The sequence below is a fragment of the Mizuhopecten yessoensis genome, unplaced genomic scaffold, assembly GCF_002113885.1.
Source record: "Mizuhopecten yessoensis strain PY_sf001 unplaced genomic scaffold, ASM211388v2 scaffold9109, whole genome shotgun sequence".
Classification (NCBI taxonomy): domain Eukaryota; kingdom Metazoa; phylum Mollusca; class Bivalvia; order Pectinida; family Pectinidae; genus Mizuhopecten; species Mizuhopecten yessoensis.
The window spans coordinates 701776-729465 of record NW_018407883.1 but is presented as its reverse complement, the minus strand read 5'-3'; the positions used below and the strand labels follow the sequence as shown (position 1 = coordinate 729465).

At 34.8% G+C, this 27690-nt stretch overlaps 2 protein-coding genes across 7 annotated transcripts in view; one reads left to right on the top strand and one right to left on the bottom strand.

Moving 5' to 3' along the window:
• Positions 1-2851: 2851 nt before the first annotated feature.
• Positions 2852-25745, bottom strand: LOC110457365. Of its 3 annotated transcripts, none has more exons than XM_021508597.1 (2): positions 25582-25745; positions 2852-4513 (listed from the first exon to the last, which is right to left on the bottom strand). In XM_021508597.1, exons 1-2 carry the CDS (start codon positions 25645-25647, stop codon positions 3617-3619), a joined length of 963 nt encoding a protein of 320 aa, XP_021364272.1. In that variant the 5' UTR covers positions 25648-25745; the 3' UTR covers positions 2852-3616. The 3 variants fall into 3 exon arrangements, with proteins under 3 accessions (XP_021364272.1, XP_021364274.1, XP_021364273.1); XM_021508599.1 differs by lacking the exon at positions 25582-25745 and adding an exon at positions 6659-6787; XM_021508598.1 differs by lacking the exon at positions 25582-25745 and adding an exon at positions 6663-6787.
• LOC110457364 (oxidation resistance protein 1-like) overlaps positions 17876-27690 on the top strand; it is an 82753-nt gene continuing 72938 nt past the window's right edge. For all 4 annotated transcript variants that reach the window (XM_021508596.1, XM_021508593.1, XM_021508594.1 and 1 more), the window contains exons 1-2: positions 17876-17961; positions 20348-20489. In XM_021508596.1, coding sequence (XP_021364271.1) covers positions 20428-20489 — 62 coding nt within the window. In that variant the 5' untranslated portion in view covers positions 17876-17961; positions 20348-20427. The remainder of the gene's footprint in view (positions 17962-20347; positions 20490-27690) is intronic.

The window sequence follows — 27690 nt, the reverse complement described above, 5'->3', positions numbered from 1 at the left end:
CACTCGAGTTAGTTAATTTTCAAAAGTTACAAAAGACACGAGCTTTAGCGAGTGTCTTTCTGTAACTTTTGAAAATTAACTAACGAGAGTGAAATACATACCATACTCAACAACCACGAGTCATGTGATCTGTTTCACACATGTGTTTGTTGACAAGGCTGGCGTAGTGATATGACCAATATGTAAAAAGTCACTCATTAATATTCAAAAATGACTTTATTTTTACAAACTTAATTATTGTCAAAATTAATGTTTCGGCAACAACTTCGTGAAAGAATAAAATAGATAAATGACTTTAAATATTGAGAGTAGCAGTATTGCATTATTTTTTATAAATTAACCACGGACTATATGCGCGTAAGCATATCGTACGAAGTCTGCCTCCCGCCATGTGATGAACTGTTGTAGACGAACTTATCGCTGTCAGTATCCAAAACCATAGGCCTACGTTTCTTCGTGACGGTTCTATGGTTGACGTTTATAGTGAAAGTTCAGCCATAGTCAGACCGTCTAAATAGCGATAACGGGACGTTGGGAGAACGAAATATTTCCCGACACTGACACTGTGATAGATCTTGTTTTGGTTTCACGACCTGGACACGCGACGGTGTGACGTTGAAACGATATCGAGCGTCTGTAGCAATTTTGCCTGAAACTAGCGGTCAAATCTTTAAGTATCATCTTTTAATAATGCATTAATAACCCCCCTTTCCTCATAACCTCACAAAGTCACCAACATTTGTCGGATGTTGACAGCCGACGACGTAAACAAAACAGCAAGTGGCAAAAAGCACGTGGAAAAAGTCTTCCCGGTCAAAGTTCGTATTCTCGACCAATCAAAACTCTTGAAGGTCATATACCACGTGTGGTATATAACTCGTATTTATCTAACAGTCTGCGTGTGTTTATACAATGATCTGAGAGTGGAATAACACAGCGTATTGTGGTAGAAATATATATATGAAACACTTCGCTTAAAAGGGGCTTGAACAAATATTTCACAATGGGAACAGTGATAATGATATAGATGAGCGTTTTAGTACCTTTTACCTGAACCGGTTACGCAAAAGCTTCCGACGGCTTTATAATATCAGTGACTTTCCGATTCGTCAAATCAGAGGATGTTTCAGTTTGGAACCAAACTGACTGACAATGTTCCGCAGTAATGTTATGGTGTTCTCGACACGTGTATTTCCTACGTTCTTATATTTATGATTTTACCATTAATTATTTGCAATTGCAATCTTTGTTATTTTGTATTATATTGTTCCTTTGATTATGAAGTTCCTGTGTACATGGTTTGCAGTTGAATAAAATGAATATTTTTAAAATCAACTTATTACACTGTTTTCCCTGATCAACACGGTTACCGTTATATGTATGCTTTATATCAGGAAAGAAAAAGAACAGAAAAAATGTACTCAACTGTATGATAGAACAAACACAAGCAGTTAAAGGTTACAATCATGCTTAGTACGGATAAATTTATTGAATAACTCTGAGGTATTGGAAAGCATTTTGTGAAAGACATGTCCTGCCGTGTCGTTGAATAACTAGAACTGAAATATTAGGCAAATGTCGCTCCAATTCCCAATATTTTGGCCCACGGAAGAAGCAATAATGAGGTAACTGGAATCCATCGTTGACTTTCGCCCCTGAAGAAGGCCAGGACGAAATATTGGGAAATAGAGTGACATTGGTTTTGATTATGTATCCTTTCCTCTACTGAAATCAACTGTTGTTCGTTACTGAATATTTTCCTATAGAACATGTACAGAGATCCTCTTCGCGTTTAACCTTACCGTCGAGTGTTAAAAATATGGACACTTGTGACTATAATGAATAATGAAGAAATTAGACGATCTATGTTTGAAGTTGTGAATCATCTGTTCAAGGAGCACTCGCGTACATACTGCCCTAACCGAAACAGTCCGATACTGACTGTAAGACAGAAAGATGCTCCGATTGCATGAAACTATTAAACAAGTTCTGTTATTTTAACAAGATAACTAACATGAAAATAATACCATTTGTTTGTGAAAAATGCTCTGGGATGAACAATCTTTGTACAAAGAAAAATTACTCATGGTTTTCTTGCGTTGAAAACCAGATTGATGCTAACGAATTGAGCCGTCATATACATTGAAAATAAGCTCAGTGACTCATACTTACGATGAAAAAGAATCAACTATATAGTTCTATTTAAAAATGGGTGAAAAGCAAATTCAACTAAGATGGGAAAATGTTGGGTATTTACCTAACTTAAATGTGGAGTCAAGGTTAATTCAATATATTTAAGGGCTAACAGAAGCTGGTTTCAGATAAGTTAACATCTACCTGGTAATGCATCTCCTTAAAGAAAACATGCTGCTTGGTATTTCATTTATATTTAAGGGAAACATACCATATTTTTAGGTAAGTATTTCATGTTTTTTAAAGTTCAGAAGTCCATCACATGTTGTGTGATGCTTTCAAAGTCGAGTGCTGAACTTGAAAACTCTATCCGAAGATAGAGATTTCTCTGCTTATTCCACACAAACGAGGTTGCTAATTTTTCTCTCACCCTTTCCTACCATACCGTAAAAAATAATTTGTACTGTAATTGTGAATCCAATAAAAATCGGGCCATTATCATATGCGTATAAAAGGTTTTGTGACAAAATTCATGGCGCTATCCTGGTTACTCTGCATGAAGTGATGGCGCAATGGGGACGTTTTCAGATTAATTGATGTCTTTCTCTAGGAAAAACAGTAAAATATGCACATGAAGACTATTACCTGTATGAAAACTCAACGTGTCGTAAAAGGTCAGATGCAAAAAATAATAATAATGATAACAGCGATATCTGTAATAATTTATTGAGCTTTAATCAAAAAGAGCATATATATTGATAAGCCAATCTTCTTATCGACGATAACAATGCTGACGAAGATGACAACGGATGATAACGACGATGGTCATGATGTTTTCAGGTTCATTATACAAAATATATCACTGAAATAAAACTGGAAAAACGCACGTATCATCACAACAGCCAAAACAGGTGACTACAGTTTCGTATTTAAATTGATATATGTGCTTATCCTAAGGAACGGTATATGGTTATAAATGTGTCCTGTGAACATGCATCGACCGTCATACAAAATATCGTTTTCAATGACAAAACCACGTATAGTCTCTTTTCGTGTAAAAACAGCGAGTTTATCAATACAGAGGGCTGGTGAAAAGTTTTACTGGTTGGTATATTGAACACTGGTGGGCTATTTCTACATTTTCGATTATGTGGGTTCATGGTTGATGGAATATCTGACTTTGTTCGATGTAGATAAAATATCTCTGGTTGTTCAATAAGGAAGCTAATAAAGTGTCTGCAGTGAATACCATTGCGTTAATGAAGCCTGGGTGACTAAATTGGTAAAAATATTTTAAAGTAACGCATGGTGTGCTCCTCAGAGACAGCTATGTCATCTGAATAATGAACCAAAACATTTAGCTGCACATCTGCTTTTGTTCGATGGAGTTAAATCGAGGGCTGAGGAAATATCAGTATCACATATTTCTTCATGATCTTGCATATATCTTGTGAGACGTGTTATTAATCTAGTCAAGAGTTTTTCAAGTGACTTTTTGGCTAACAAACGTCTCCCCTGATTTTACATTAGTATGAATGTGGTCTTGGGATTGGTCAAATATCTCTTCCACTGAAAGTTGTTTGTCGGTCAGACTGCCGTGGTGTCGGAGATACCGACAGCCCTCTAGTTCCTTGTAATACTTGTCATCGAGCGAGTGCATCATATCCGTAACGATCTCGTTTTCGACCTGTTCCAGTTCCCTCCGATGCTGATAGGTGGTGGTCATGTCGGCACGTAACTCCGATATGGACTTTGGTTTCCGCTTTCCTAGCTCGCGTTTAACTCTGCGCAGATGCATGTCGATTTCTTCCGTATCAAACGTTTCAGGTACCTTGTTAGAACCCGTCAAGTTTCCACGAGACGAATTTAAACTAGACGCTGAACTTGAATTAGACGTCTCACTTTTTAACTTAATGATAGGTTTCACGTGCACAAGAGTTGCAGGAAGTGACATACGACGCCCCCTAGGATTAATTCTACTCAAGGCAGAACATGTCTCGCAATTATGAATTCCTCTTGTTGATGTGATATGTGAACCAACGCAGTGGGCGAGCTCGTCTTCTGACTTTTCTCTGTGATGTGAAATATCTTTGATTTTTCGCCTCAATGACTGAACAGATTCTGCTTTTCCGAAACTTGCTGCGCGAGAACGAGGCTCGTCGTTGTATTGCACTGCATCGAAAGAGTTCAGATAGTCTTTGTTGCCCCTTCTCTGTAGATAGATGGGCGTGGAGTGTGATAGTATGGTCATATTTATCCCGCTCTTTTTGTGTTCAATAACGGATATTCGATCCTCCAGGCTCGCGTTCAGCTTCTGTAACTCCATTGATAGTTTCATAGAATCGATACTGTTCTTTCTCGATAGAGTCGCCATGTTTATCTGAAAATATAAAGTAGAAAAAGTATTGATGGTTTAGAGTGAATGTACAACGTTCCGCTGACGTAGCTACAATGGATCTGAAATAATTAAAAGTTTCATTTATTTCCTTTGTTGAATGTAAGAAAGTCACTGGAATTTAATAGACGATTATGCAATACATGAAAAATAACTACTTTGTATTATATTTGCTTGTACACGAATCATGTGGACAAATTATTTAACTAGTAAGACAACCGTACAATCGAATTTAAAAAGAAATTAACCGATTATGATAAAGTTATCCCGAATCTCTGAGTTTGTGGTTCTGTAAATTGTCGTTTATATTCACCAGGGGAGCTGTAATAACTGTAAACATCACACATGAGTTGAGTAATTGAGATATCGATACATCGACTTGTAAGTAGATATCATATTGGCATATCTTTATGGGCGTCATTTAACAGAACTAATGTGACACGTCTAATCAATCGACCCTGAGGATAGTGTCCTGTGACTCTGATTTTGAATGTGATCCAAATAATTGTCAGTTATTTCGCCGTTGTTTACTACCCCGTTTTAGACGTCAACATAAACACGTGTCATGATAGGATGTAAACAAGTTGTGTTTACATGAAATCTTTACCGTTTTCGTCAGAGTAAAGCGGATCAAAATCATACTGAAGGAAGCGTTTTAAAAGATTGATTTGAAGTTGTTTGGGACCAGTTGTTTGGGACCAGTTTAAACAGCATTGTATTCAGGTCACTCTATAGTCTATCTGCAGGCCGGTTTCGTGTATATTCCATTAATATGCTACACCTCCGATACTGATTTAAATATTGTTTAACAAAAGCCACATATTTTGGTTTTAACTCAATCAAAAGTTCTAGTTGACGGCAAATATTCAATACCAAAAAACAAGAATTATATAATATACTGTTAACTTTTACGATTTATTTTTCCATTCTTAATCATTTTAAGTGCAAAAATATATTTATGGTATAAGCTATATAATGTTAAACGTAACTTCAATTCCACCTGCATTTGGGTTTTTTTTGTTCCCTTCGACTTTTCGTATGATGTCTTATTCAAAGTGACATAATGTCATAGAATTTTGAGGATAACATATCCCATAATACAGTCTGTATGTCGTATATGTTTAGATCACACGAAAGATACACTGTAGGCAAAAAAACCATCAGTGTCGAAAGAAACGCTTCTATGACAATAGAGCAAACTAGGTCACCGACGACGCAAGATCATTTCTTCAACATCTACAATTAAGCTAGCTGCGAGAACCGTAGTTTCTAGGCCCGATCTTTTTTTTTTTATTGTTATCGGACCATAGATCCGATAACGATAAAAAAATCGGCCTAGAAGCTACGGTTCCCGCGGCTACAATTCAGCTAAATTGACGTTACGACAATATCTATAGACATATAAACAATCTGCCAAGGATTTGAAAAAAAAAGTTTGATATTAACTATACGTGTATTCATTTCATTTTTTCAATTAAACATGATGCACAGAAAAAAGTTAACAGATCTAGCAAAATAGACACTTAGAAAATAGGAAAAATTGACTGTGTCAATATGTTGTAAGGTCTACAGTGTGGTTGTTGGATTACAATAACAGCGATATTGTTGCATGCTTCAAACTGATCTGTTTGTTATTAACCGGAGGTCGTAATTACAACAAGGAACTGAAATGAATTCAGTGTTTTCCCTTTCAAACGCTTTCTGATACATATCTCACCGTACTGTTTGTAATAAGGTACATAAAAAGATAACCACATGTTGATGAAAGACTAATGACAAGCCGTTATAGCATTCCATAACAATGTAACACCGAAGAGGGATGTGTTAACTGTTTACGGTACGGTTATAAAAGTATCCCGTGTTTATGTGACCATAATGAGCGCAGAAAGCAGAAAAGCATGACAAATATTCCCTATTTGGTAGCATACGCAAGGAACTGGCAGATTTTGGCATTTAAAGACTTCCTCTAAATGACATTTTTTAGCTCACCTGCCCTCTCGGCATTTTGTTTAAATGTATATTGCCTCTGACAATTTACCTTTTTTCAACTCTTTACAATTTTCTTAGGATATTGAAAAAAATGTTTGCACCTATAACTATTTCAGAACCAAGAAATGATAAATTAAATACCTACTTGCTAGGTTTCCCGTCGCTTATGTAACGGAGCTGGTATTTCCTGTCTACTTCTATTTTTGAAAATTAAATAAAGCAAGATATTAAAAGAAGTGTTCTCTTCTTGTAAATGGGTGTTCCACCAGACTTTTCCAGGTTGTTTATGCGCCCGCTTGTGGCAGACATCTGCTATATACTCACGCCCCAGAATAACAGTATATAATTGAAAGCTTCATTAATCAAATCTCATTATATTTTGGTTTTTCCCAAACTCGATCCAAGATACAAAACGGTTATGCTTTTACTTGAAAGCAGGCATTAAAGACTTGATCGTATATTTTTCTTCACTCTAATTGAAAAATCTTTCAAAAATAAACTGTGATTGAATTGTTAATCCAAGTGACGTTAAGCTGCAAATGCTTTATATTACCGAGATACATTTTGTGTGTATTAACCCCGCTAAAACCCTGCATTGTCTCGGACTGAATGCCGTATCCAGACGTGCGACCGATCGATCAAATATTCATTCATCGATACATCGGAGTTTAAAAAATCTATATTAAGTAACAAAAACATTTAATTATCTTTATCTAAGATGTTTGTATTGTTTAAAGGTTATAATGAGTCAGGGTTAAAAGTTAAAGTTCACGTTAGGGTTCGTACAATACAGATACCACTGAGTGGATTATGTTACATTTGTCTTTCTGAGGTTGTTTTTATAATTATGCATATAATGAAGCGACAACCGTGGATTTTACGTACATTTTATCGACATTAAGTCCTTGTGAGACTGGCAAGTTTTGTACAAGTGATAGCGCAATAACGGGGGCGATTTGATTTTTTACATTATAGATATATTAATATGAAAGGAGAAGAAAAATCAACCTTTCAGTTTTCAAGTGTTCAATTACAAGTTTCATGAAGCAAAGGAAGGAAACTTTCATGTACATTCTGATTTGGAATATGGTTGAACTTAGAAAGATACTGAGAGCCTAGCTATAACACCATCAGTTAACTTAGGAAGATACTTAGAGCCGAGCTATAACACCATAAGTTAACTAAGGAGGATACTTAGAGCCTAGCTATAACACCATAAGTTAACTTAGGAGGATACTAATAGCCGAGTTATAACACCATCAGTTAACGTAGGAGGATACTTAGAGCCTAGCTATAACACCATCAGTTAACTAAGGAAGATACTTAGAGCCGAGTTATAACACCAGCAGTTAACTTAGGAAGATACTTACATCCTAGCTATGACACCATCAGTTAACTTAGGAGGATACTTGGAGCCGAGTTATAACACCATCAGTTAACTTAGGAGGATACTTGGAGCCGAGTTATAACACCATCAGTTAACGTAGCAGGATACTTAGAGCCTAGCTATAACACCATCAGTGAACTTAGGAGGATACTTAGAGCCGAGGTATAACACCATCAGGTAACTTAGGAGGATACTTAGAGCCGAGTTATAACACCAGCAGTTAACTTAGGAAGATACTTACATCCTAGCTATAACACCATCAGTTATCTTAGGAGGATACTTAGAGCCGAGTTATAAAACCATCAGTTAACTTAGGAGGATACTTAAAGCCGAGTTATAAGACCATCAGTTAACTTAGGAAGATACTTACATCCTAGCTATGACACCATCAGTTAACTTAGGAGGATACTTAAAGCCGAGTTATAAGACCATCAGTTAACTTAGGAAGATACTTAGAGCGGAGTTATAACACCATCAGTTAACTTAGGAACATACTTAGAGCCGAGCTATAACACCATAAGTGAGCTAAGGAGGATACTTAGAGCCTAGCTATAACACCATAAGTTAACTTAGGAGGATACTAATAGCCGAGTTATAACACCATCAGTTAACTTATGAGGATACTTAGAGCCGAGTTATAACACCAGCAGTTAACTTAGGAAGATACTTACATCCTAGCTATAACACCATCAGTTATCTTAGGAGGATACTTAGAGCCGAGTTATAACACCATCAGTTAACGTAGCAGGATACTTAGAGCCTAGCTATAACACCATAAGTTAACTTAGGAGGATACTTAGAGCCTAGCTATAACACCATAAGTTAACTTAGGAGGATACTTAGAGCCTAGATAAAACACCATAAGTTAACTTAGGAGGATACTTAGAGCCTAGATAAAACACCATAAGTTAACTTAGGAGGATACTTAGAGCCGAGTTATAACACCAGCAGTTAACTTAGGAAGATACTTACATCCTAGCTATGACACCATCAGTTAACTTAGGAGGATACTTAGAGCCTAGCTATAACACCATCAGTTAACTTAGGAAGATACTTATACGTATATATGTAGGATTCCATAACATAATGCATTATTCTATTTTACATATGCGTTTAGTCCCTTTACAACGTTCAAAATCAGAATTACCCAAACATATAAGAAGATATATATATACTCATTGCCTTTCACCGTGTCTTGAAATTCCCGCTGTAGTTGATAGTTGTATTTGGAAGTACAATTAGAACATACTGGACGAGAGGTGATTCAAAAATCATTTCAATCCAGCTATTATAGCATTTGCTTTTGGTTGAAATGTTTGGATGCAGTGAATTTTAAATATTTATAGGAAATGATAGAGGTACATTTGTACCTGATAAACGGTGGTTATTAGCTTCGAAGCACTTCTTATCTAGGATATAACTGAATTGTATCTATCCCTTTGCTGACAAATTTGACTTCCATGCAATGCCGCGTAACAATCGTCGTAACTGATCGTACGGAAAGGCGAATTTGTGCCATGAGAATGAATAATTCCTCAATAATTTTAAGAAGTTTTCAAGTATAGTATTTTTTAAGTTATTTCTATATAAATATATAGGCCCTAGACAAATGTTGCATGTTATGATGAAGATTGATTGAGAGAAAATTCTGGCACTAGTCCTTATATTTGTATAACAGAAAGCGCACGTCTAGATATATGTACCCGAAAAAAACCTTTACAACAAACCCTATTTTTTTCATTTGTCCATGCATTATTTTGTACAATTACTCCCGCTTCCGATTCAACGTTTAATTTCGAAAAAAACTAAAATACAGGTAATGATAATTATTCCGGTATAATATATCATTCATCTATAAAATAACATAGTATATTTATTAAAACACATAAACGATAGATCAATCAATCATGAAAGTCAACCAATGAAAGTAATAAACTGTTAGCCTATTTTAAATGTCTTGACCGAAAGCCGTATGGAGACACGGTATTCTAAACTCAGTGTACTAAATAAGCTTTGTAACAGTGTCCAGGCTGTGACAATAATAACTATTTTTAATAATGAGAATAATGGGCAGAGTTCCCACGACGTAACACGTATACCACGAGTTTATCTAGCGGGCACTGTAGTATACCAGAATAGGACATAATAGGTCATTGTCTCGTGACGGCGCCCACCCTACAGATAGTATATACGTAATGGTCATGTTTACGTTCCTCTACCCTTCACGCTCAACCGACTTTTCAAGACGTTGGTGTAAAAGGCTCGAGTCAATTTTTTTTTTTTTTTTTTTAAAGATTGCAGATATATTTGTATTATCTGAGTGTGAATATTTTGAATATCACAAAATGGATATTTTGTTTACATTTATGATAATTATGAAAATATTTCCGATTATCAATTTCACCTTGCGATGTTATTAAGTGGAATGACGCGAGATAAAACTAAAATGTCAGGTGACAGAGAGGTCGTTTGTCGAACTCGACCTTTTTCTGATTCCACAAAAATGTGTAAACAGATATTCTGTCTTTAGTCTGTTATATCAGCTTTATAATCGTTTTAGATTTCAATGTATCCCAATAACAAAACAAGTATCAGATGTGTTTTGCTCAAATGGTGGTTGACCTACCCCAGAGTAAATAAATCATATCATAAACACAATATGTACCAAATTCGTTAGGTATAACAGGAAACTCTACTTAGTTCGTCGCTCCGGACATGGAAGTTATTACAATTAACAAGGTCTGCAGTCTACAGAAATACGGCACTCTGACCTATCGTTAGTGTTAAAATATATGGGGAAACATTCTAGGTAGACTAAAATTTGCGTTCATGCCACCTTGATGTGGATTTGCCACTGTGCTTTCAATTTGTGTCGATTTTCAGGTGACGATATTGTTAACTCGAGCATATAAAGTCGATATTAAGTGGCTTTTAAATTATCGATTCAAATCTTTTCGATGTTTTTCTGCTCGAAGCAAAGGAGGATAGATGATACATGTATAATAATAATAATAATGTTAGTCTTTATTTCCACTTGATAACGCACTAAGTCAGACTCGTCTTACTCCTACTTGTGATGACACGTTGAGACCTGTATCCGGATGACGATAACACGCACATGATGTAAGTACTACGTCTGTGTCCTCAATGGACGGATTAGCTATATAGAGGACGTTCTAAAACTATTTTTGCTCTCAGCAAAGATTTCTTAATTTTTCGAATGCTTCCTTTCTATGTATTTCTAGCGATTATTATTCACACTAGGAAATCATTAAACTCTAAACCACTCGCTTTGAATGGCGAAACCTTTAACAAATACAGAAGTACTTTAGATCCTAAGCAAGTTTTTATATCAGATCACTTCCCTCCCTTATATATACACACCACAAATCCTCAGACATCCCTCTCGTACAACACACCAGACTCGCCCTTAACAACCCGGGCTTGAGATTGCAATTGCGATATTCAATGTATGCATATATGTAGGTACATACAGTCTGCTATTTAACATCTTGATATTAGCATATATACCACCCCTCGAACATTATCACCAGCAGTAACTACTAGACTGTACGCCTTCTTTCAATTAACTTTTTCTCGTCAAGGACGACTTATTGCCATCCCGTGTTTGTAGATCGAACACTTAAACAAGTATGTGAAGCAGAGTTATACCCCTTCGAAGGTAACACAAGTTATGGTGAAAGAAATACTCAATTACGATAACTGAAAATAAAAATAAAACATATAAAAAGAAATATATAGAATCATCCCGTTTGTTAGCTCACCTGGGCCGAAGGGCCAGGTGAGCTTATGGCATGGTGCGGCGTACGTCGTCCGTCTGTCGTCCGTCCGTCCGTCTGTCGTCAATATTTTACTTTAAACATCTTCTTCTCAGTAACCAAAAGGCCCAGGGTGATGATATTTGGCANTGTCGTCAATATTTTACTTTAGCTATCTTCTTCTCAGTAACCAAAAGGCCCAGGGTGATGATATTTGGCAAGAAGCATGCTGGGATGAAGGGCTACCAAGTTTGTTCAAATAAATGACCTTCATCCATTTTCAGGGTCACAGGGTTCAAATATGTTAAAATCATTAAACAACTTCTTCTGAATAACCAAGAGGCATAGGGTGATGATATTCGGCCAGTAACATGCTGGGATGAAGGGCTACCAAGTTTGTTCAAATAAATGACCTTGACTTATATTCAATGTCACAGCGGTCAAATATGTTTGAAACATTTAAACTACTTCTTCTGAATAACCGAGAGGCCTAGGGTGATGATATTTGGGCAGTTACATGCTGGGATGAAGGGCTACCAAGTTTGTTCAAATAAATGACCTTGAAAAATATTCAAGGTCACAATCGTCAAATATGTTCAAAACCTTTAAACAACTTCTTCTGTAAAACCGAAAGGTCCAGGGTTATGATATTTAGTCAGAAGAATGTTGGGATTAAGGGCTACCAAGTTTGTTCAAATAAATGACCTTCATTCATATTCAAGGTCACAGTGGTCAATTGTCTTCAAAAATCTTTAAACAACTTCTTCTGAATAACTAAGAGGCCTAGGATAAATATATTTGGCCAGTAACATGCTAGGATGAAGGGCTACCAAGCTTGTTCATATGAATGACCTTGACAAATATTCAATGTCACAGGGTTCAAATGTGTTTAAAACCTTTAAACAACTTCTTCTGAATAACCAAAATGCCCAGGGTGATGATATTTGGGCAGTAGCATGCTGGGATGAAGGGCTACCAAGTTTGTTTAAATGTGTTTAAGGGCAACACCATTTTTTCTGTGTTCAAAAATAATCTGGTCCAAGGTTTATGAAGATTTTCCTCTATTTCCAATAAACCTTCTTCCAATAAACTGACTTCTAGCAAATCCAATTAGAATAGGCAGGGGCTGGTGTATCCATAATATATAGCTTATTTTAGTAGTATCGTTGTTAGTTTCGGTTTTAGCCCCCTGTAGCGTGTTGGGGTATCCTCGTGTAACTTGTCACGACCTAGCCTCGTACATATTACTTGTTTAGTAGCCTATTGTAACTTGTCACGCCCTAGCCTCGTACATATTGCTTGTTTAGTAGCCTCTTGTATCTTGTCACGTCCTAGCCTCGTACATATTGCTTGTTTAGTAGCCTCTTGTAACTTGTCACGTCCTAGCCTCGTACATATTGCTTGTTTAGTAGTCCATTGTAATTTGTCACGTCCTAGCCTCGTGTAATTGCTTGTTCAGTAGCCTCTTGTAACTTGTCACGACCTAGCCTCGTTCATATTGCTTGTTTAGTACCCTCTTGTAACTTGTCACGTCCTAGCCTCGTACATATTGCTTGTTTAGTAGCCTCGTGTAACTTGTCACGCCCTAGCCTCGTACATATTGTTTGTTTAGTAGCCTCTTGTAACTTGTCACGTCCTAGCCTTGTGCATATTGCTTGTTCAGTAGCCTCTTGTAACTTGTCACGACCTAGCCTCGATTTGGAAGTGTCTTGTAGCATGCATTCGGTTGCTAGCCTGCTATGGTTTAAACATGTAGCTCCATGTCACTTCATTTAGAAGTCTCATGTAGCCTGCTTTCATAGCAGTCATGATACTTGGTTAGTTAGATGTTTATTTTCCGCCTCGTTATTTTTAGAATGTTTAATTTTTCGGTTTCTTATTAAGCTGAGATGATCCGATTAAAAACGAATACAGATATCATTTTACCATTTTATGAAAAAAAAACTTTTTTAATATTCTATTCTCAACAAAGGCCGTTCCTAAATACTGGGTAGAAGGAAGTATCATTCCAATTAAAAACATATCGACCCATTACCATTCTGAGCTGAGTAGGTTAACTATTTACAGCTATACTAACCAATAGGTTGACTAGAATCTCGGAGCATTTTCAGATTTTGAACGAAAAACAATCTGGTTTCCGTAGAGTTTATTCAATAAATAACAATATCCTCACCGTACATATACTATTTGAACTAATTAAAACTCAAAGGCGGCCGAATATATTGCGCCTTTATTGACTTCAAAAAAGAACTTTTGATGCCGTTTAGCGCAAGGCGCTAAGGCAAACATATTCAGTAAATGACACGAATGGAAATATGTATAAAAGTATCATTAATAATAATGAGATATAGTTTAGAATAGTAAATAATGGAGAAACGTCAGATTTCTTCAGGTGTGGAAATGGAGCAGGCAATGTGAAAATATGTCCTTTTTTCCATTTCTCCATCTTTCTGAATGATATACAATGTTTCTTACCATCAGAGAATGCCGATGGTCTTAAATCAGTATCTAAATTACTTGAAAACAAGTTCGGTAAGTATTTCAAATAATTCTGTTTATTATATGCAGATGACACTGTATTATTAGCAGAAAGTCAAGACGATCTGCAAAACGTAGCTAGATGTCTATAATTATATTGCGATAAATGTAACATGAAAGTAAATATACAAGCGTCAACTACCATGTTTTTCAGTCGGGGAAGAATATCTGATAGTTTGAGAGAATTTAATTATTTGATTTTTTTGTTAGTAGGGAGATTGTTCAAAGCAAAAACATACTAGCTCTTGAAGGAACAAGGGCCATGTACTAGGTACTGAAAAATGGTAGATTACGTCATCTAACAACACAGTGTCAACTGGATACATTTGACAATATTGTTTACCAGTTTTATTATATGGTTGTGAAGTATGAGGTTTTTCTCATCATATCCTTATAAAATGAGTCCACTTAAAAGTTTGCAGATCATTTCCTTCACCTTAAATCTTCTACTCCTGACATCATGGTTTAAGGAGAGCTCGGCAGGCATCTTCTTGGTATAGAAATTAATACCAGAATGATATTTCATTGGTCAAAACTGATTCGAGGCAAAAACAGAAAAATAAGTACTATATTGTTTAGATTATCCGCTATTACTAATGAAGAAAAATTGGTTCATTCGTATAGATGCAAAGCATAAAGAGCCTTCTGAACAATTGTGGACTCTCTAATATATATTAAAGTTTCAAAACTAAAACTCAACTTGGCTGATCAGTTCAAACAAAACCAGTAGTGGAGGGCTAGTGGTAGAAGAATATTAGACGCCTTAACCACTTGGCAACCGCGCGCGCGGCCCTATTGGGTAACAAGACTACGTATGTGTAGGTAAAATACTATGAATAGATGTAATGTAAAGGTTTTGAATCTCAAAAGTAAATCAATTTGTTTTCGAAAACATAAATTTCGTAAATGTTTATGGAAAATGAGTTTTTATAGAAATTCCAACTTTTCCATACAAACTCAATCCTAGTTTTGGTTTGATTTCTTTATAATCACCAGCCATGCTTACATATTTCTCTTTTTTTTCTAGAAATTCTATTTTGCGGCTATCTTTAATTAATATAGTCACAAACACGATACTTTGTCGATACATATGAGACGTTGATTGTATTCATAAGACGCATATACAGGATTTTTTTTTTATTAAACGGGTTTCAAACTAAAGGAAATATACATTTTTGATTTTACCGCCGCACATCAAAAGTTCATAAACAAATAGAACAAAAAGAAACATTTGGAAAATGACGTCGTTCATCAACAAAAACAAACACTATTCTTCGAAATATCAGAAAAAAAATGTTAATTTCAAGGTATGACATCACAATATTTTTATTTGTTTTTCATTCAGGACAAGACACAAAGACATCACGTTATAAAACACATTCATTTTGTTTAGCATTTTGAAGCAGACATTTTAGAAGCATTGAATACTCTATTTCTGGAACAAAGTCATAAAGAGGCTTGAATCCAGACACCTTGCTATCGAGACACGTCCTTGAATGACCTTAGCTGTTAATAGGACGTTAAACAATATAATCATCAACACCAGTCGTTTGGTCGTTGTGTTTGTCGCTATTTTGTCTATGTCTGTGTGCTTGTTTTGTGGTTAATTTGCTGAACTAATAGATCTATGTATTGCTTTGGTTTCCTGTACGATGCAGGAAGAAGTGCAAAACTTAAGTGTATAAATACAGTACTGAAACGAAGAGATCCGCAGTATTCACGAAGTCTATGTTCTAAGATCTGGGCCCGTATTCATGAAACCGTCACATGTGGATTTTGTGCTGAAGCCTTATTTCTTGTTCCAGTAGTATCTTTATAAAAAAAAAAAGAGTCTTATGCTGTCAATGGTTTAGAAAAAAACCACCAGAAAATCAAACTCGCTTGGTTACCCTTTGTCTACAGTTTAGAGCCACTAGACGGGCGCGGGGATGGGTCTGTGTTATCCCATCCCCTTGTTTACCCGTAGTCCACTAGACGGGTGCGGGGATGGGTCTGTGTTATCCCATCCCCTTGTTTACCCGCGGTAGTCCACTAGACGGGCGCGGGGATGGGTCTGTGTTATCCCATCCCCCATTATAGTTATCGAAACAATGTGGTCAGTTCTGAAACCTTAAACAAAAATTAATAACAGAGCTTCTAAACTTGCTCTCTCTGAAGTCATTCTTCAAAATACTCAATTTTCAAAGCAATATAAGTTATTGTAAATTGATGGAGTCGAAAATGTTTTAGACAGAAAGTATAAAAATAACAAAACTAAAAGAAAAAAGAAACCCTTGATACATGTTACGGTATATACCTTGTGAATGCCCTTTGGCCTTTGTATATAATAATAATAATAATAAGTTGAGGTTCTTATAAACAGCTTTATCACACCCTAGTTCGTAGGTCGTCTCAAAGCGGTTCACAAATTATTATCCGTGGTTATAGGGCCTTTGCAACCAGCCCATATCTTTCTCATCTCCCTGAGGATCATACAGCCGGAGCTGCCGTTTCGGCGCTAACAGCTAGCATTCAACAATTCTAGCACTGCCCAACCACGTACTCATTTACAGCTGAGTAGACTGGAACAAGCGGAGAAAGTATCTTACTCAAAAATACAACACAGAGCCGTGCCGTGACTCGAACCCGCAACCCTTCGGTCCCGAGCCCGGCGTCCTACCACTAGACTGCCGTGCCTCCAAAAGCTCCAATACCACAGTTATATTCGAGTTACTGACGTATTTGTGTTTATTCATCAAAGAATACAACAGTGCAGCCAAGTATATTATCAGGGGCGTTTCACATTAAAGTGATGAGTTGTTTTAAATTCTAAATGATGATGTGAAAAACGGTGCCTTATAGTTAATTTTACAATTCGACATGTAAGCACATAAATGCTGTAAAATTGTTATCTATGCTTAAATGAAACAGTAATAGATCCTGGATTACAGTCTGGCTAGCCGGTTTGATATTTATCCAACAATGATAATTTAAAAGGGAAGTGTTTCTGCCTGATGTGTCAAGAACGATTTTAATACTCACATATATTGGCAAAATCCAGTTGCACAGAAGAATTTAAATAATTTGTCCCATAAAGACAGTTTTTTTTTTTTAATGTAAAACACTTGCCGTAAAGGTTAAAATATTTAACAAGGATTTTCATTTTTTTTCTTATGGGTGAAAAAGATTTGATTTTCGGGGGAAATATCCGCATCAGCAGAATGTTAAAACAGTTAACTCGTTTGCATCCCCTCTTATCCATATATGAATGTTTTATGAAAGTGACTATGATATAATTGCAGTAGTTTGAGTTTTAAATAATTATCAAAACGACCTGCTAAGTAATCAGTGGAAAAATCAAAGAATTTACTAGCTTTTAATCGACATAGTCTACATGCATGTATCTTTTACTGTTCTGTTAATAAGTTGACCATTACACAGTGTTGAACAGCGTTTTATCATATTTAAAAAAAAGTATACAGATATATGTAAAATAATTACAGTGGTGTAGATTATATAAATGAGCTTTATTTGTATAATATTATAGATACAGTAAATTACGCTATAGTCGACATTTTGATTTGGTGCAATTTGAGAAAATGAATGTAGCTGTTTTCCCATTGGTGCCTCAGAAGAAATATTGTTGCAAAACCGAGTGGCGTCCCCTTGTCCAAAGCCGGAAGTACTTTTCGGATGTAAACATGGCTGAACAGAGGAGGGTGTCATTCACCAGATAACTGCCGAACTTTTGGACATATACGGTGAATATGTGGATGTTTTAGTGGTTTGATGATACACAGAGTCGGTTTCTTTGATTTGCATGGTACTTATTTCTTTTCTTTTGTGGTAATGTCCTATATGAAGCGAAAAACCGAGTCCAAATGTAGATGTGATTTTTCTCGATCCGTCATCATTGACATGTTACAGAGTGTGTAGACAACCAGACGACAATCTAAAAAACAATCTTCGTTTTTGGTTATAGTCACCAAGTCATGACAGTCGGATATATGTGCGGGCTGCTGTTTTATGCACTAGATGTAATGTTTTGACAAACCTATTTTACAAGTCACATGTTACATTGCACGGTGTTCCTTGGTGCACAGTAATATAAGTGTTAGACAATTGCAACCTAATACACACGGTCACAGGGCTTGAGTGGGGTTGTCTTAACGTCCCGTGTCAGTTACTCTTTATCTGGAAATAACATTTTTTTCTCGAGTTGCATAATTGACTGTTTACACACATGCTTCTGAACACCACTAGTTGTGTTTTTATATAGCAGTACACCAAAATACAATATATAACTTATATATATAAGAGGGATAAAAAACCTAATGTCATCACTAGTTCTAATGTAAACTTTCACCCACCGGCAATGACGTTAACGTCATGCTTTACTGCATACAAACAATGAGTATGACACATGAAACAATACTAACATGTACACTTGTCTGTCATGATGTTGTTTGTTGTAGTGTTATTGCTCTGACATGTCAGCAGTTAAAGTAGAATGTGTTTAATATTTAGGCTCCAGGACTTTCAGTGCTTAAAGAAAAATTGCTTCCTGTGTTTTCTTACATTGTTTGCTTTCTTGTTTCTCTTTTCTTTCATTATTTGAGAGAAAATTGATGATTATTTATTAAACTGTTGGGTTGTCATATAAGTAACCACCATACAGACATTCTAGATGAAAGTAAATCACTGAAAGGTGCTGGTACTTTCGATAACTTGATATCATTTCTGCATGTATATTTATATAGTTGTAATTATATTTGTTCTGTCTTCATATTCTTTAACATATTAGCTGAGGTTGCCATTTTTTCTTACCCAGTCATTGAATGTGTCTGATTCCACTGAGTAAAACCAGTGTATATGTCAGACTCGGACATTAACTCATTCACCCCTGAAGACACATTTGAACTCTTCCAATTCAAAGGTTGGAATTGTTCATAATGAAAGTTCAGGGGTGAATGAGTTAATATCATGTTGTGTAATTATAAAACAACAAAATCATAAATGAAAGTTCATGACAGTATAAAGTAAACGTACAGAACACTACTTGCTTTACAAACACATATTGTAATCAGCTACATATATATATACTGGCTCTTTTAAATAAGTCATCAATTCACATTTTTTTTTATTTGAAATTGATTAAGATAGAACTGTTAAAAGGTTTTATGCTACATTACAGTTTACTAGAGATACCAGCTGATGAAGTCTGACATTAAATTATCCTTTAAAACGGTGCTACATATGTGTTGATGTATAAGTAGTCCATGCATGACTTTAGTAGGGATTTTAACCAAATTTGGTTAGATGCATTGTATTGCAAAGGGAAATCTTTCAGCAAATGATACACAATATTGAATTAATAAAAGTTGTGCATCCAATATTGAATTGATAAAAGTTGTGGACCCCCTTCCCCCTAAATATTGCTTGGGACATTGGGCCTTCATGTTGTATAAATGGAAGATATCAGACATTCACAAATGTTGTAGTATTGAGTGACAATTACTAGTTGATTATATATATAGTGTGTTGCTTTGGGTTGTTAGAAGTCAGTGGCTTAGAACTGGATGCCAGATTCATAATCAGTGTTGACTCATAACTGTTGGATCATAACTAATGCATATATATGTATATAATTAGATATCAGTGAATAGTTATGTAAAACAGAAAATATTTTATTTACATTTCCACTGCAAGTTCTTCAATAAGCAATGCTAGAAGAAATTGTGTTCATAGAGCTATGAACGCAATCTGATCAGCGTCGCTTTGAAGCTTTTCCTGAATAGCCTAAATAACCATTAGAAGCAAACATATTGGGTGATGTAAGGTTGTCCCGTGAATCTCATTTGCACTGACGACACACACTTCAATAGCGAAATTGAAAGTGAATATCTTTAAGGTCACTAATAATTAAAAACTTTAAGCATTCGTACTGGCATGAACTTTTGAAAAAAAGCTATGAATCCTTATATGATTGATTCATAAACTATAAACTTAAAAAATAATCGGACAGATTACAAAATGTAATACCACAACTTGAGAGACCATCTTGAATTCATTTTACACAGTTGATGTAAATATGTTTTATTATAACGTGTAGGGTAGGTGTTTTACTGAATTATGTGTGTGTTGTAGATGGTGAAGGGTGTTCTATCATGGAGATAAAAAAGTACAGGAAACCTTTCTGCTAGAGTTGGTGCACTATTGTTGTAACCATGACAACTAAACGACCGTCATTAAAGGAAAGAGCCTTTGAGAAGCTTGGTTTTAGTCCAAGGTAAGTCATTTTATTCTCAACTGCTTAATTAGGTATTATTAGTGAGCATTTGCATTATGTTTCTATGAACAGGAATAAAAAACAACAACAAACCAGGTGTTTTGGTTTGACTACAAGACTTTTCATGCCAGGATACAGCATTTTGATTGGATAAAGGATGATAGCTTTTCATGGCTCTTATCTACTTAGTGCAGCTCCTGTGAGGCCATTAATTAAATCAAGTTTGTGATCAAAAGTGATTGGCAAAAAATGAAATTGAAATACACATACAGGGGCTTATTCTAAACAGTTTCATATTATAAAAGATGTCAAGTTCTATATTTATCTACATTCTTGTATCTTTGATATCTAATATAGATAATGAACAGAGGTAGAAAGTACATGTTTACAGGTATTTTTGTGTATAGGTGCTAATCGACATATACATCCCGTCTATCCCGGGCCCCCAGGTAATTATATAAAGACACACTGTATCACCATTTATTACCTGTATCAATTGTATTCTTTTGAAGACTTCAGATCATTTTTCAGAATTTTGCCATCTAACTTTAATTGAAAAAAGAAAGACTTTTTAAGTTCATTCAGACATGCATATGTAGGATAATTATTTCATACTTGCCAACTCTTTTGTTAAACTATTCCTATTTTCTCAGATCTGATGATGTCAACTGAAAAAACAGCTCAAAAAGTGCCATTTAAAAGTATTATTTTCCCCCTGAGGTGTATATACACACATTTTATTTATGTTTTTAATTCGGAGCACTCATAATCTGTCCCAGGAAAATATTAAAAAACCTGGCAAGTATGTTATTGGTCCTGTATTCAAAATGTATGTCACAAGTTTATGATGATTAATATGATTGAATGAAATATGCTTGATTTCTAAATGCAAAGCATGAATGTTCTGACTGTTACATATTTAGATAAAATAAACACAATAATATTGTTAGCTGTTATGTCAGGTCAAACGTTAACATTTACCAAGGTATATATGCAAAAAAAAATTCTAAAAAAAAATTCAAACTGAGAACTAACTTTCTGAAACTCCATCAGGTAACAACTGAATTTCTTTCAAAAATTTACACTGGCAAGCTTCTGTGATTTGAAATGAAGTAATCAAACCTGGACATTAAACAAGAAATTTAAATATTCATATACAGGTATATTGATAATAAAAAGCATATAAACATGTACATGTATAAATATTTGTAAGTAAAAATTGATATTAAGATATTTTTAAATGGAAATTATTTACCTTTTGCATAGTATTAATATATATATATTGAAAAAATGAAATTTCTTGACACTTATCATATTTGCAATTTTAAAAGTCAGTGGTCAGTGTTTTAAAAAAGGTTGTATTGTATTCATGTGTGTACAATTTCATATGTAAGATTACTAGTCCTTAATGGCCTTTTAAGAATTCTTCCTTTCTGATCTATATTTTCATAGTAAATATTGTACATTTCCTGAAGGCCCACATGCAATCTTTCAGCTCAATATCTGCACGTCAGGCACGTGAAATTGTACACCTCATATTGGTGCATGATTCCCTTGAGAGTTTTGAAACAAATGTCAGACATGCCTGTTATAGAAAGTATCTTAGGTTATTCACTATTGTACAGCACTAGACAGAGATGCTTAGTCTACTCCTGCTAATAGCTGTTACAAGTGCTCAATGGAGTTCCATTTTAAATTACCTTGCAGTTATACATTGTTCTTAATTGTTATACAGTGGCCTGAGTTGATGTACAATATTTAAAGTTGTAATACAATGTTTAAAGTTGTTATACAATGTTTAAGGTTTTAATACAATGTCCAAGGATGTGATACAATGTTCTAAGTAAACCTGTTCTGAGTTCTGATATAGTATTGTGAGTTCTGATACAGTATTCTAAGTTCTGATACAGTACTCTGAGTTCTGATACAGTATTCTAAGTTCTGATTTAGTGTTATAAGTTCTGATACAGTATTGTGAGTTCTGATACAGTATTCTGAGTTCTGATAAAGTATTCTGAGTTCTGATACAGTATTCTAACTTCTGATACAGTGTTCTAAGTTCTGATACAGTATTCTGAGTTCCGATACTTTATTCTGAGTTCTGATACAGTATTCTAAGTTATGATACAGTATTCTGAATTCTAATACAGTATTCTAAGTTCTGATACAGTATTCCGAGTTCTGATACAGTATTCTAAGTTCTGATACAGAATTCTAAGTTCTGATACAGTATTGTGAGTTCTGATACAGTATTCTGAGTTCTGATACAGTATTCTGAGTTCTGATAAAGTATTCTGAGTTCTGATACAGTATTCTAACTTCTGATACAGTGTTCTAAGTTCTGATACAGTATTCTAATTCTGATACAGTATTCTAAGTTCTGATACATTGTTCGAAGTTCTGATACAGTATTCTGAGTTCTGATACAGCATTCTAAGTTCTGATACAGAATTCTAAGTTCTGATACAGTATTGTGAGTTCTGATACATTATTCTAAGTTCTGATACAGTATTCTAAGTTCTGATTTAGTGTTATAAGTTCTGATACAGTATTGTGAGTTCTGATACGGTATTCTAAGTTCTGATACAGTATTCTAAGGTCCGATACAGTATTCTGAGTTCTGATACAATATACCAAGTTCTGATACAGTATTCTAAGTTCTGATACAGAATTCTAAGTTCTGATACAGTATTGTGAGTTCTGATACAGTATTCTGAGTTCTGATACAGTATTCCAAGTTCTGATACAGTATTCTGAGTTCTGATAAAGTATTCTGAGTTCTGATACAGTATTCTAACTTCTGATACAGTGTTCTAAGTTCTGATACAGTATTGTGAGTTCTGATACAGTATTCTAAGTTCTGATTCTGATACAGTATTCTAAGTTCTGATACATTGTTCGAAGTTCTGATACAGTATTCTGAGTTCTGATACAGCATTCTAAGTTCTGATACAGAATTCTAAGTTCTGATACAGTATTCTGAGTTATGATACAGTGTTCTAAGTTCTGATACAGTATTCTAATTCTGATACTGTATTCTAAGTTCTGATACAGTATTCTAAGTTCTATACAGTATTCTGAGTTCTGATACAGTATTCCAAGTTCTGATACAGTATTCTAAGTTCTGATTCTGATACAGTATTCTAAGTTCTGATACATTGTTCGAAGTTCTGATACAGTATTCTGAGTTCTGATAAAGTATTCTGAGTTCTGATACAGTATTCTAAGTTATGATACAGTATTCTGAGTTCTGATACAGTGTTCTAAGTTCTGATACAGTGTTCTAAGTTCTGATATAGTATTCTAAGTTCTGATACAGTATTCTGAGTTCCGATACAGTATTCTGAGTTCTGATACAATATACCAAGTTCTGATACAGTATTCTAAGTTCTGATATAGTGTTATAAGTTCTGATACAGTATTGTGAGTTCTGATACAGTATTCTAAGTTCTGATTTAGTGTTATAAGTTCTGATACAGTATTGTGAGTTCTGATACATTATTCTAAGTTCTGATACAGTATTCTAAGGTCCGATACAGTATTCTGAGTTCTGATACAATATACCAAGTTCTGATACAGTATTCTAAGTTCTGATACATTGTTCGAAGTTCTGATACAGTATTCTGAGTTCTGATAAAGTATTCTGAGTTCTGATACAGTATTCTAAGTGCTGATACATTATTCTGAGTTCTGATACAGTATTCTAAGTTATGATACAGTATTCTGAATTCTAATACAGTATTCTAAGTTCTGATACAGTTCTGATACAGTATTCTAAGTTCTGATACAGAATTCTAAGTTCTGATACAGTATTCTGAGTTCTGATAAAGTATTCTGAGTTCTGATACAGTATTCTAAGTTCAGATTCATTATTCTAAGTTCTGATACATTATTCTAAGTTCTGATACAGTATTCTAAGGTCCGATACAGTATTCTGAGTTCTGATACAATATACCAAGTTCTGATACAGTATTCTAAGTTCTGATATAGTGTTATAAGTTCTGATACAGTATTGTGAGTTCTGATACGGTATTCTAAGTTCTGATACAGTATTCTAAGGTCCGATACAGTATTCTGAGTTCTGATACAATATACCAAGTTCTGATACAGTATTCTAAGTTCTGATACAGCATTCTAAGTTCTGATACAGAATTCTAAGTTCTGATACAGTATTGTGAGTTCTGATACAGTATTCTAAGTTCTGATACAGTACTCTGAGTTCTGATACAGTATTCTAAGTTCAGATTCATTATTCTAAGTTCTGATACATTATTCTAAGTTCTGATACAGTATTCTAAGTTCTGATATAGTGTTATAAGTTCTGATACAGTATTGTGAGTTCTGATACAGTATTCTAAGTTCTGATACAGTATTCTAAGTTCTGATACAGTATTCTAAGTTCTAATACAGTATTCTGAGTTCTGACACAGTGTTCTAAGTTCTGATACAGTATTGTGAGTTCTGATACAATATTCTGAGTTCTGATACAGTATTCTAAGTTCTGATACAGTATTCTAAGTTCTGATACAGTATTCTAAGTTCTGATACAGTATTCTAAGTTCTGATACAGTATTCTAAGTTTTGACACAGTGTTCTCAGTTCTGATACAATATTCTGATACAGTATTTTAAGTTCTGATACAGAATTCTAAGTTCTGATACGGTATTGTGAGTTCTGATACAGTATTCTAAGTTCTGATACAGTATTCTAAGTTCTAATACAGTATTCTAAGTTCTAATACAGTATTCTAAGTTCTGATACAGTATTCTAAGTTCTGATTCATAATTTGAAATAGCTGTTCCAATTTTTCTCAATTTCTGCTGTACTACAATATATTGCTGCAAAAAATAACTAACCCAAAATTGAAAATAAGTTCATTGTCGGCAAATTTGTAAATTGGAGTCAGTTTAAGCGTAGAATCTCATGAATCTGGGCTTAATTATCTGAAACTCATTAAACAAGGCACTTATGTTTACCTGACAGGAGGATGGTTTCTAGTGTGTCCCTTATCAACTTCCATACATCTGACCACACCATTTTAGTTTGTGTGATTGTAATAAAAACAAGTATTGGGAGAAAATTTAAAGCAAACCTGAATGTGATGGTTCATCCTCCATTTTTCATTTGAAACAATTGTTAGTGTCCAGCTGTTCATCATATCACCTTTACCTTCAAAAATGAAATGTCACAGATGTCTTTGTTCTGAAGTATTTTAATGTAGTATGACTAAGCTGATACTTGGTAATGGACTTGTGTGGTGGTAGAAGTCGACTTGTATGGTCTGTATAAGTGGTATGGCCAGAAGGCATTCATATTTCTATACAAACGGTACGTGGCATTTCAAACAAATCAAAGTTTATCAGGTACTGTACATCTTCATTAAACAAACTGTGATATTATATCTAATATTGTAGACAAAATCTATTGGGTAAAATTGTCTCCAGTGAAAGTTACTACAGGGCTATTCATAGTAACATATTAGGGAACAGCATCAACTAGAGCCATGGACTGTTGATTCTGCATAGAGCTAGTACACAACACCTAGAAACAGACCTCAAATAATTACAAGTAACACAACATGTTCATTTAAACTGTGTTTCATAATTTCGTTAAAAAATGAATACTGTGAAAAAAATCAGAAGTCGCTTGGCTACCGGGAGAAAATATGTGCGCTACAAAATGATGACAAAACTGCATGAATCACAAAGACAGGGGTACACTCAAGATATCAATTCCTGGCCATGGTGAGTTGGAATAATAGTTATTTATAGAACGTTTGATAACACTTTATGTCTGATACAGTAGTTACATTATTATTGACACTTCCTTATATTTAAGAGTTTAACTGAAACAACTAACATCGTTTGATCATAGACTGTACATACAGTAAACCCTCGATATAATGCCCCTCGTTTACATACAGTAAACCCTCGATATAATGCCCCTCGTTTATATACAGTAAACCCTCGATATAATGCCCCCGGTTAATATACAGTAAACCCTCGATATAATGCCCCTCGTTTATATACAGTAAATCCTCAATATAATGCCCCTCGTTTCTTTGCTATCTTGTTTACCAATAACTTGTTTCAAAGTCCCTTTTTCTCGTTTACCTAATAAATCCTTTATAGATTTCCCTCATTTTATCACTTGACCCCTTTATACTGCCAAATGTTCACTGGACAAATGGTGGCAGTATAAGAAGGTTTGACTATACAGGGTGTAATATAACAACTTCATATGTATCGTTTTTTATTATTTTTCAATGTATCGGCCTGTCATATTCCCCATTGTGATGTTATAAGGAAGTAAAATCAAATGTTACAGATCCATGGTAAAGATAAAACTAATAAGTGTTTTCATTGGATTTATCCGGACTGTATATTCACAAAATGTGTAATACTATAGAATCATTTATTTTCGTGGGGTAAAAATTTCATGGTTTTCATATACTAGCCTGTTTCAAGGACATTATATTTCACTGATTTTTGATTTTCCCCTATTTATATCATACCAAACTTATGTTTTCGTGGGGATTTAATTTCATGGGTTTTTGTTATCCACGAAATGAACAAAATTGAATGTCCCACGAAAGTTTATGATTTTACAGTAATACATGTTTGAGATGAGTAGTTAATAATCTTAAAATGATTTCTATTCTGAAGTGGAAACTTGCTGAAGCTTCCGTTACATATACATATATCGATTACGAACACGTGACAATTGCATGCCTCGTACATTATAAGTCGTGCGGTGAAATCAACTTGCAAAGAAACAATAACGATTAAAAACACAAATTACTCCCTTTTTAACAATAATCAAATATTGTATTTAACGAAAATTGTGTGTAAATTGTAAATAAAACAGCCGTTGTCAGTTGTTTACGACAATAACGTTTACTTTGGATCGATTACCGGCACCATGATGTCGGGGGGGGGGGAGGGGTTATGTCCCGATTTTGACACTTTTTCAATGGAGACACAGGGAAGTCAACTTCTAATGCAAGAGAAAAACTATTGCTTAACTGATTAAAATCACACATCTTCCTTTTAAAGTAACATTTTCATTGAAATCGGCATGATTTCCACACATGACATGTGTCATTTAGGTAACCATGAGTATTTGTGAAAGGCATGCTCGTTTTCTTATCAGAATTTGTGTTAGAAAATGTCGGCAGGCCTAATCATTTCAATTATTTGAT

Coding starts and splice junctions, on each gene's coding strand:
- LOC110457365 (XM_021508597.1), bottom strand. CDS start 25,647: ATGATGAACAGCTGGACACTAACAATTGTTTCAAATGAAAAATGGAGG. Junction 4,514..25,581: donor GGATGAACCATCACATTCAG/GTTTGCTTTAAA, acceptor TTATATTTTCAG/ATAAACATGGCGACTCTATC.